The 12,177-nt window shown below is 39.6% G+C and overlaps 1 protein-coding gene across 1 annotated transcript in view; it reads left to right on the top strand.

The window, feature by feature from the left end:
• The window catches only part of LOC148429932 (uncharacterized), a 108,941-nt gene extending 101,850 nt beyond the window's left edge, over positions 1 to 7,091 (top strand). The window contains exon 4 of the mRNA XM_088426350.1: positions 7,063 to 7,091. Within this exon, the coding sequence (XP_088282476.1) occupies positions 7,063 to 7,071 (9 nt within the window). The 3' untranslated portion in view covers positions 7,072 to 7,091. The remainder of the gene's footprint in view (positions 1 to 7,062) is intronic.
• Positions 7,092 to 12,177: the final 5,086 nt, after the last annotated feature.

Raw genomic sequence — 12,177 nt, 5'->3', positions numbered from 1 at the left:
CAAAGAGATGTTTTGTCACCCTCATCGCAGATGAAGATACATTAAAAAGAGCTCTGAATTCTTCATCCTCCTTGTGCCAAATTTTCATTTTGTGTTAATTTTCCTTCCAAAGCCCATCTCTATTCCCGCCACCCGTCCTAATCTGGCTTTAAAGGTCAGTTTAGCATAATGACATCATAGAGATGAGCACAGGCAAAACCAGATTACTAAATCTGACTCTAATGTGGCTTTTCAGATGAAACGGCATTAAAAGACATTAACGCTGCCGCATTCACTTGCAGCTTTACCCAAGATTGCTCAGGACTGGCCCTTTGCTCGACGCTTTGTATTTTTAATGAGGTGACGGAGGGAGGCAAGATTGGAACGGGATGGTCTTACAACATGCTGAGCTAGGATCAGATACAGTCCATCTATTTGTGCGAGATTCCAACGGCTTTCTTATTGGGCGAGGGCTAACCTCTTCAATGTGACTGACATTTTTAGAGCACAGACACCACAGTCGGCACGACTCTAGAGGTGGGTTACGAGAATATTACAGGCTATATGAGGCACAAGTTTTAATCACGTTTACATTTCGCGTGTGAATTTTGGTCCATATTACCATATACATTTTGCTCTATTGTGATCACTTTGGCTCTCCGTGCTTGTCAATCACAGTTTTGTAGGTTAAAACATGCTCAAAATAGATGCTTTGACCAAAACAAAGGTGAAATATTTTGACTTTCAGTTTTGGGTTACATGTTCACATCTATATCCTTGTCTTTTTTTTTGTTTTTTTTAGGTTCATATCATGTACATGCGTAAATGATTGCTCCACAGCCATTTTGTTTAACTCTCTCACTATAAAAGAAATCCAGTTGGAAAACAAACCAGGAAACAAATAACCTGAAAAAATCTCCAGGGGTTGACAATTAGTAAAACACCATTTCGATCCGGTGGTAATAATGTCATGAAACGCTGAAACATATCTTCAGAGCATTTCATGTTTAAGATTCCATTAGTGCTCACGGCATATGACTAATACACAAATGCAAATTAGAAAAGAAAGGGTGCCAGCCCAACACTCGGGTGTATGAATCATGTTTATCTATCGCTCTTGGAATGGTTCAACATTGACGCCAAACCTTGCTCATTGAATCACAATTCATTTCTGATAATTGTTCAAAAGTATAAAATAGTGGGCATGTTTTGCATATTGTTTTCGTATTTTAGATTTTAGCCGCACTCCCTTTCATCACAGTTACAAAAGTCATCCTCAGCTATGGTGAGGCGAGTAGGACAGCAGCCCCATTTGCGTGAGACAGAATGCTTCCAAGACAAGTGGATGTTAACTGATATGATCCTTTATCCTACAGGGCTCTCACTAGGTCCCAAGAAATCGTCAAAAGAATGTCTGCTCCAGTTTATCCACCCCAAAAGTATAAGTACCACCCCCAAAAAATAAAAGCCAAGATTTTTTTGCCTGTTTCAAAGTTGATATTTGGTGCCATTCTTTTTTTAAAACAAGACATTTGTTTATCCAACTGCAGACGTTGTTGCACCCTGTGTGAGGCCAATGTCTGTTAAAAATGTGCCGACATTCCGTAAAAAGGTTGAGTGGAAAAAGTCTGAAGTGCGGCTGTTTTCACCAGACCGTTTACAATGCACTTAAAATGGTGGCCCGTGCTTCCATCTTATCCTACCCCTGTGGTGTGGCTTTGCCCAAACACTTGTCTCTTCTACTCATATAATTTCATGTTTTCTTAACAAATATAAGCTTCTGTGCATATTGTAGTAAAACAAAATTCCAAACCAAATTCCCCCAAAAAGTTAGGAATGTTCAGTGGCCATGTTGGTCGAGGGCTTGACCAGCAGTGGTCAATGCAGCATTTAAGAGAGACAAGAAATGGAACGCTTACTTTCGTCATATTACAGGTTAGACTAAAAAAAAATGTCAAGTCCTTAAAGCGTCTGCTAAAAGGTGCATAGATGTCTGTGAGCTGCAATTCATGGCATGTAATCTTTCAAGTGTCTTTTGCATAATGGAGCAACTCGTACCGGTATAAATAATAATCCTTACTTTATATCGGTTGTCCATTTTCAACTTACAGTTAAGAATTATTTTATTGATATTTTTAGTTTAACAAAATATTCAAAGTGCATCAATTTGCCAGCAATGCAAAGAAAAAATAAATGAGTGCACCTACTGTAGTGGATGCACAGTCACACGTTTTTCAACCGTGTGGTGTGCACTCATCAACATAAGTTTAAAAATTAGCAACTTTTTTTTTTTTTTTCCACAACTGTACAGTATGTTTCCTATCATTGAATTTGTCTCAATTTAGGGCCGGATTTGTCTCATCCAGTGAGCGTCCTTCATCCCATTACAGCAGCCAATTGCAAGCGAATCATTGTTAGATTGACAAACCGCGGGCTGGATCGTTCTGAGCGCGTTCCTGGTGCTGTTCTACTTCTGCTTCGCTTGGCCGATTGTATTATGTGTCAACTGGGAGAAACAGAACACAGAGTACGGATTTCAAGCAAGGACCCAAGGCAATTAAAACGTTTTTGTGGTGCATGGTCACATCACAAAAAACAAATATTCTGGGTATGGGTAAATATTCCGGATAGGCTCCAGCCTGCCTGCGACCCATCTGGCGATGGGCATTATTTTAATGGATGGACGGGGCACACAGAAACAAACACACTAAGCACAATTTGGAGTGTCCATTATACCAACCATGCAAAAAACTCACGCAGTCATGGGGACAACATGGGGACAACTCCACACAGGAAGGAATTTCTGCACTGTGAGGCGGATGTGCTGCCCAACATGATATTATATTATATTATATTATATTATATTAGATTAGATTAGATTAGATTATAAAATAATATATTATATCATATCCTATCATTTACCACTGTTAAGCGCATTAGATTAAGGATAGAGCAGTGATTACTTGGCATTTACGTTTATAAATACCACTTATCGCATTGATAATACTCATCAGGAAAATGTTGTAAAGGAAATTTTTATCTAAGCTTTACTCGCACCACTTATTTCGTTCATAAAGGAAGCAAACAAGGCACAATCAAAGGTAAATAGGATGAGGTGCATTTGCTCAGGTAATTTAGTGTTTGATTAAAATGGGATTAAATCAACTGGTAGTTCTCAGATCATCAAGAGAATAATTAATCTAAATATGAGCCTAAATTAGCAAACCCCAAGCACTAATTGGTCTTTGTTGTGCAATCTAGGTTTTGTGTTTATGTGTATAGTATGGCACAGATTCCTTATCTTGCCGGAGTCACTGAGGCGTCACAAGGACCACAGCTGCAAAGCTAATTAATGTGATTTATGCATGTTTGGTTGCCTGCTAACTTGCACATTTTTGAAGCACACAAAGTATCTGCAAGCCATTGCCATGGGGGGAAAATGAAACCTCGTCATTACATCGGTTTCTGGTCTTGTCTTGTGGCAAAGACTCAAAGCCCTGCTGAGATTTTGAAAGAAATGAGCCACATAATCGCCTGGATTCTAGTTAGCAAGGTCATCAATAATTTTTACCTCATTTCAGGATGTACAATTCCTCAATTTGGCTTTAGCCACAAGTGATCCTACTCAAGCGGCATGTAAATGAATTCATGGTTCGAAAAACGGACACGTGTCTTAGTGTGTCTTGTATGCACTTTTTGTCTTGTTTTTTTTTTTTCTACTACAAGAGTAAGCCCGCAAGATAAACACACAGCTAAAATAGCCTAAAACAATCTGCTAGAGATCCCTTCTCTGTGTAGGGCCGCAACTAAGGATTATGGGGCGTATTCCTCTGTTTGTGCTCAAGTCAACGCTTTCAAGTTGTGGCAATTTACCCTTCTAGGCTTCTGACGCACCTACTACACGTAACTTGGAAAGAGGCAATCTGGGGCACAACAAAATTTCCAGATCATGGAGTTTTCACGAGGCATTATTTTTATGGCAATCTCCTTTGAAAATATGTCCCTCTTTGAATGTGAGATAAACTTGCATGGTGGATCTGAAGGTTATCGTAGATGACGTGTGCACAGCTCATCGACATGCTACTTTGAAAGAGCATGTGTTTTTGCATTTACACGAAAAATAAAATTCTAATAACGGATTGCGTTGGAGAAAAGTACACATTGAGAGTTGACTAGATTGGCACATTGCACATCAAAAAATAATAAATTAATAATTCACACTGGTGACTGTTTTTCTGTGATAAGGGCTTCAAAATACGGAGTCGGCGTCAGAATGTGGAAATCCATCAGTGAATTGTGTCAATTAATCGATGATTGATTTATTAAATTAAAAAAAAACATCCCTTTATTCAAAACAGGACATTATGTCAAATTGACTGCAGAAATACGCACTAATGAATTAATTTTGATTTCATTTCTGGTTTGGTCCATGAGGTCAGAAAATTGGCAAAAATGTTTTCCGAAGGAACTAACAGATGTCTTATTTGGGAAAAAAACAAAAACACTTATAATCTGAGAATGTTTGTTGCTGAGAATTCTGAGGATTTGTACAATTTTAATTTCAACAAGGACTCTCGACAATCAATATAGATAATCAAATATATTCATATATTCATTTGCTCATTGATCGGTTGCCACTTAGTTGTACTTCTACTTAAGTGCAAACCAATTTACCTATTCATGTCCATTTATGTTTCTTAACCTATTCAATTCTAAAAGCATTTATTTATTTATTTATGAAGTATGTTGCTGTAAATTATTATGATCAATTATTTCTGAAGCAATTGGCTTGGTTTTACATAAACTGATAGTGAGCCTTATCCGTCGTAATGTGCAGGTGCACCGCAGGTCTAATTTCACACAAGCCAAGTCTATTTATTTCCAGTTAGACTTGTTTTTCCCTCCCAACGGCCTGCTTGATAACTGTTCAACTGCAATTAGCAACAGATGCCACCTCACCGAGCGCTAATTTTAATTGTACGTGATGAGCACAGCTAATCATCGTGGTGTGCTCTGGCCTTCCGACAACTATGATGGGTAGCTTCTTCCAGAGATTCTTTTCACAACCAACCCCAGCGCACACGCTCAAAGACACAATTTGCGCTCTCCGACATTTTCTATTAGCGGTGTTTGTGGTCATTGGGGGGGAGGCTGGATTGGGTGACCACAAATTAGCCATGCCCATAACATTTCAAGCCTGTTTGGTGCTGTGAGAGGAGTCTGTTTGTTTTGGTGTCAAAGTGATTTAGAATCAAAATGAGGACCTCCGGCACAGATGTGAATCTCATTGCCAAAAAGCAGCACTGTGCCCTTAAATAGCCCCGCCTCTCACACTCATCCCTGTGATCCCATGGACAACTAAAGAACTACAACGGGGCTCTAACAAAATCAAGTCAACTGAACTTCAACTTCAGTCAACTGCTGAAGCTTGCTTAGTAAACTGCCTTCAAGTGGATTAGGGGCTATACTGTACCTGACTCTTTGGTTTGCCACCTGGTAACACGCGACATACATCGCTCAGTGGATGGCAATCCTCTCAAATTCCTCTCTAAGCAATTTTGAACATTTCCACTCCGCTGGATATGCTTTCACTGGCATCCAGTTCACTAAGAGCGATCGATGAAGTCATTGATTGCTTCTGCCAACTATACGTTGATGAATGTTTTGAGGGGCAACGTCAAACCTTTTCACGTATCACTAGTCGGACGGCTCATTTTTATAAAATTATAAAAATGGTTGCTGTGTATAAAAGCATCTTTGCAGTATTAACTTGATGCTGTAATTCAGTTAGTGTATAGCCATTTGTTGCATCCAGTTTGTCTGCCTCCACTGAACTTTCACTATGTCTGGAAAGTTCTTAAACGCCTTATAGGTCATTTATAATTTTGTCCATGTTGGGCATGGAAAAGATTGTTAAACCACAGCTAAAATGTTTTATTTAATGATAATCACCTATTTTTGTTGATACCGAATAATCAGTTTACAAGTACATGTAGCAAATAAGCGAACTATTTAAATATACAGATTGGAAATGGTAATCTGATCAGTTGTACCCTATCCCTCCAACCTTAGTTTGATTGAGCTAAATAACTTTACATGTACACTCCTCTGACTGGACATTTTGGACTGGACTGCACATAAAGTATCTTCAAGCTATTGGCAGTCTCTTGACAAAATATGCAAAATTTTGACATGGCAGTCAGTTGGCAAGAGTATCTAATATCAGCTTGGTGTGTTTTACAGTTGCATGGAAGAACATGAATGTCAGACACGATTAGATATTAATTTTAAAAGTGGATTTTTTCCCCCTAAATGCCACTGGGGGACAATTTATTCAGCACTTGTCGAGCAGCAGAACAGCAAGCTTACAGGATGGAACAAAGGAAAGTTGTATTTTCTTTAAATTTGTTAATAAATTTGCATCTCCAATGGCATTTCAGGATTATATTTTATGTTATGTGTCATGTTATCAGCTGTATATTGATTGAGCACCGCTCCAAATGATGTAATTGATTTGTAACCACTTTTTTAGCATTCGCATTCCAAGTGGTTTACAGCAAAGTCTCGCCACACAGAATTGCTGCTTTGATGGTCCAGAACAAGGACAGGCTTTCTGGTTTGGTCGAATTGTTCAAATGTTACCTGGCATTCCCGGCGGCAAGCACACCAAGCGAGATGATTTTCTTCCTGGCTGAAAATACCATCACCCAATAGCGAGACCAACACATGTCCATGTTCTTGTGATCAAACTTGTATTTTCTGCTTAGATGTGTAAACGCGTCAGTGCACTGAATCGAATTGTTTCCTTTTAAATTACATATTGCTTAGCTTGCTCCAAACACTCCAAAAAAAAAAAAAAAACTGATGATATGGTGCTATCATAAAGGATTTTTTTTGTTATTAAAAAGGGTTTACATCAACTAAAAATGATTAATTTTAATGTGTCACAGTAAAACAACTAAATATTTTTGCTTTTAGAAAATGAGGGTGTTGTAAGTCAGAGTGAGCGTGAGCACATCAGAGAAGAAAAAAGGGAATTGGAAAGTGATCGCAATGTGATGCGACTAGGCTGCATGCCCACAGGCCAGTTGACATCAGCCAGTGCCTCTCTGACCGAAACCTCCCGGCCTTTCATGCCAAGGCCAGATGCATACAAAGGAACAGAGGCAAGCACAAACAGACACACATCCAAACGCATTTTAAGTATGTGACAATACCCTTAAAAAAAAAAAAAAAAAACACTCATGAGAGCAAACTGGGTGGATATTTGATACAAATGTTGTTCCTCCTGGTGGTGCTAGGGCGGCCAGCCACTCAATTTTCTGACATCTGACGGTATACTGTTTTATTGGTGTCTTTTCTGTTTTGACTAGGCACGATATCAAACATGTGACAAGTATTACCTTTCAATGCATGTTTCTAAATCTAGAGTTAGCCTCACCTACATCTCCCGGTGACGAGGAAATCAGTGAGCAATGCAAATTACGAACACTAACACACACATCACACCACGTGTACAGTTCTTTATGCATTTTGATCTAATTAAAAGTGACAATAAAGCACGAAAAAGGAAGCCAACACACTGTTTTTTTACAGACTTTAATTAGCTTTTACTGGATTTGACATTAAAGCTACTTCTTACCGTATACACCGCAATATGCAAATGATGTTTATCTCAGATTTCTACATAGTGCACGCAAATGGCACACAGCATAGATTTCAAGTCAACTGCAAAAACATAATTTGATTATGTTTGATTATGTTATATATATATATATATATATATATATATATATATAGATATATTTATTATATATATATTTTATATATATATATATATATATTTTTTTTTTTTTTTCAAAATAAAAAGAGTCTTTGGTATGTCATTTGATGTGACTGGTTTCATTTGGTATTGCTTTATTTCATATTTGTTTCATTGTTCTAGTCTTGTTGAACTGGCATTGTCCAGATTTTTGGGGGATAAAGGACTTTAATTTGAAGTGTGTATGTATTTGAGTCCATCTGTTTATGTTTTTTCCCAAGACAGATCACCAAAGAAAAGCAACATTTGCAGCATTTACTTGTGCATGTGTTGCATTTGTGTTGCATTTGAACATTTTCCATTACATTACGGTTTATTTTGTGTGATGGGTAAGCATTGACTGTATGAGGTGGAGAACATTTCTCATTGGTCATTAGAGCATGCTTAAAAAGTGTTAAATAATTTATGAGTGTTTTTTTTTTCTCTTATTAATCTTAGGCTGGTTACCTGTATGACAGTTCATCACAGCATTGGCCTTGGAAAATAAAGTAAGGAAAGCCACATGTTTTTCTAATCTACATCAAAAAACCTCTGTGAAGCTTTAGAGCTCAGAAGGATGCTTCCTCCTTGACCTCCTCCAGAGTGAGACTTGACTTCGATGAGATGGTGTTTGTTGTAAAATGTGACTGAACTATCTATCTATCTATCTATCTATCTATCTATCTATCTGTCTGTCTGTCTGTCTGTCTGTCTGTCTGTCTGTCTGTCTGTCTGTTTGTCTGCCTGCCTGCTTGTCTGTCTGTCTGTCTGTCTGTCTGTCTGTCTGTCTGTCTGCCTGCCTGCCTGCCTGCCTGCCTGCCTGCCTGCCTGCCTGTCTGTCTGTCATGTTTAAAGAAGTACGGTAACCTTGTTCTTACTTTTTACAGCCTATCCCACAATCCTGAACAATCATCATAAATATCTGCCTATTTCTACCTCTTCTTCCTTTGTATTAGATTTGTGACGGGAATAACCTCTAATACTTCAAACTAATCAGCAAAACCCATCTTCGTGTCTGTGCTACATGTATGCCGCCTGCTTGTAGCATCCTCTCCTAATTAGGACTGAGGCACGCTGACAGGGGACTCCACCATCATCATCACTCAGTCACATTATCATCATTACCGCTGTCATTATCAAGACTGAGATCAAATTCCAGCATGGCTTCGGGAAAGTGGGATTTCTGTACACCTGATGTATTGTGTGTCATTAGATTGTTGTTATCATTGTGCCATGGGGAGTCCAGGAGGATGGAGACTCATTGCTGCAAAATGGCCCACGAAGAAGGACTCACTTGACATTCTCTGCCTAATGGCAACAATCTATTCAGGTAAAGGGCTGACAATTTGTTTACACACTTTTCCCCCCTTGGATATTGCTCTTTTCTTCTATGTTTGTCCATCACACGTTACAACATGTCACATGTCGATTTCAGTGCGTCTCTACCGTTGCTATCACTGTGTGCTGTACAGTACATGTATTTTATGTTAACAATGTAATTGTATAATTTTGTAATTGACTGCATCCATAATGCTTTCACACCAAACAGAAAAATCAGGAATTCGGTTCCAAATGCCTGTCAACCTCCATTGCTCCGTGGCCTTATAAACCACCATATTTTTCAAAAATGCATGTTGACAAGCCACAAAGCTTCTGGGAGAATGTCCTTTGGACAGATGAGACCAAAGTGGAGCATTTTGGTAAGGCACATCAACTCTATGTTCATAGACTCAAAAACCAAGCATACGAAGAAAAGAACACTCTCCCCACGGTGAAACATGGAGGAGGCTCAGTAATGTTTTGGGGCTGCTTTGCTGCATCTGGCACAGGGTGTCTTGAATGTGTGCAAGGTAAAATTAAATCTGTAGACTATTAAGGCATTCTGGAGAGAAATGTGCTGCCTAGTGTCAGAAAGCTTGGTCTCAGTCGCAGGTCATGGGTCTTCCAACAGGACAACGATCCAAAACAAACAGCCAAAAACACCCAAGAATGGCTGAGAGAAAAGCGTTGGACTATTCTAAAGTGGCCTTCCATGAGCCCAGATCTGAATCCCATTGAACATCTGTGGAAGGAGCTGAAACATGCCATTTGGAGAAGACACCCATCAAACCTGAGACAACTGGAGCAGTTTGCTCATGAGGAGTGGGCCAAAATACCTGTTGACAGCTGCAGAACACTCATTGACAAATACAGAAATCGTTTCATTGCAGTGATTGCCTCAAAAGGTTGTGCAACAAAATATTAAGTTATGGGTACCATCATTTTTGTCCAGGCCTGTTTCATTAGTTTGTTTTTTTAAATAATTATGTTAATCAGCAATTCAAAAGTGATGGCTGATTTTGATTATTTAATTTTTCAATACATTTTTATTTATTATTACTTTTGTAAGTTTCAAGTGATTTCAGTGAGAATTGTGGGTTTTTCCTTCTTTAACTGAGGGGTACCAACAATTTTGTCCACGTGTTTATAGGCACACACACTGTCCTGTAACGTAAATTCTCACTAAGAATGAACTCTCTTGGCCTTTATGTTCTCTGCCACTTAACTAATGCCGCAGACAACCATGTTTGCATTGCTCAACGGTTAAACAGAACAAGCTTGAGGTGTACGTGGCATTTTAATGTAGGGTTCAATGGCATATATAGCAGCTAACGTTTGTCTCATATGGTTACCCTCACGCAAATAAAGTATTTATCCAAATACTATAATATTTGTACATTTGGAATGTCGCATGGCTCTCCGTTTACATTCACTTTGAATTTCAGGCTGATGTAAAGCACTTGACATCCACGTCACCGTTGCTTACGGTTGCTTTTTTTTTTTTTTTTTTTTTTCAAAAGGCAGGTCTTGGTGGGGATGATTAATAAGTTAAATAAAATGAGCTTGAAGCTGTTGCAGGGGGCGGTGAAGTAGTGTTGCTTATTTGAAAGGTAGTCATTAAAGGCCCCGAGTTGGCATCACTACACCAAATAAATGAACTTTGTGGATGTTCATCAGCTGGCTATTTATACAAATTCATGTACACACATGCATAGTGTTTAAAAACAAAAATCAAAAGTCACACTGCCAGCTAGTGGGAAAAAAAAGTGTACTGTTACGTCGTAACACCAAGAACTCGACAGTGGACCAACACAGACACAGACACAGACGAGTGCAAACTTAATACAAGGGTTTTATTAAACAAAGGTAGCACGCAACGCGTGAAAAGGGAATAACAAACTGGGCAAAGTGGCAACTCAAATACCGCGATCTGAACACGCGTGTAACGTCCAACTAAAAGTGACACAGAAACACCTACTTAGTTGACGGCGCAACGCCAGTAGTCCGACAAAGGGGGGAAGGCCACCACCTGGAGGAAGCCGTTAAAACGGAAAGTAACAAACAAAAGCAGACACGAGCAAACAACGCACATACAAAGTAGCGACCGAAATACTCACAACACCTGATGGAATAGCATACGAGGAAACTTGAAAACTAGACCGAATTACAGAATACTCCGACGGCTTCCTCCAGCTCCAGTCGCGTTTAAATAACCCGGTAATTGTCGATGGTGGTCAGGTGCGCGGCTGGTGGCTCTGCCCTCCCGGCAGGGACACACCTGCTCAAGAGGAGAGAGAGTGAGGTGGAGGAGCAAGAACGTAACATGTACATGAACTTCCCATGGATAAACTCAAACCCATCAAAAACCTTTCACAACAGAAATGAATTGGATGAATGACGGAAACCCAAACAGGCCGAAGCCCGAATGTTTCAAGAGCAACGCGGGCGCAGGCACGGGAGGGAGTTCCAAGTCCGACACGGTTCAAACGGCACGGCGCAATATACTTTTGCAGTATTTCAAAAGACCCATGAGGATACGCCTTGATGAGGCAGTAAGAACCGCAAGGAGCCCCTGGCAAGTAGAACTTTTTCAACCATACCGTAACTGGCTGTATGTGAGGACACAAACACGTACTATCGTTGGGATCTCATTTCGCGCCTGTCTCCGTTGCATACACAGACACTGTTCCACTCTGCACAGCTGGTGTATCCTAATATTGACTTTGCAGAGGGGAAGGACTGCCAGAGGGATTTACTATATCACCGTAGGCAGTACCGAGATTGGTCGGGTATGAGTCGATCAAGCTTTATCTCTCCCAGAGGTACCAACACAAATCTTTCAATAAATAACCTGTTCTTAATTTTGATTTCTTAATGCAACTCCTGCAGAGAAGATAAATCAGTTTGAGTGAGGCCCCCCAGTTCCTGTGGAGTTTGTACACCAGCCAAGTTTGTAGCGAGGGCTCGTTTAGGGAACTGATTGCTTTTTTTTTTTTTTTTTTTTTCCCACGGAGGGACTCGAGACCCTCCAGCGCTAACATGCTCGCACAGACAGTGACATGTACAGAAATACACAA

This window comes from Hippichthys cyanospilos, chromosome 1, assembly GCF_059441005.1.
Source record: "Hippichthys cyanospilos isolate Australia breed blue-spotted pipefish chromosome 1, RoL_Hcya_1.0, whole genome shotgun sequence".
Lineage (NCBI taxonomy): Eukaryota > Metazoa > Chordata > Actinopteri > Syngnathiformes > Syngnathidae > Hippichthys > Hippichthys cyanospilos.
Note: the sequence above shows the minus strand (reverse complement) of the source record. Positions and strands in the feature narration are given on the sequence as shown.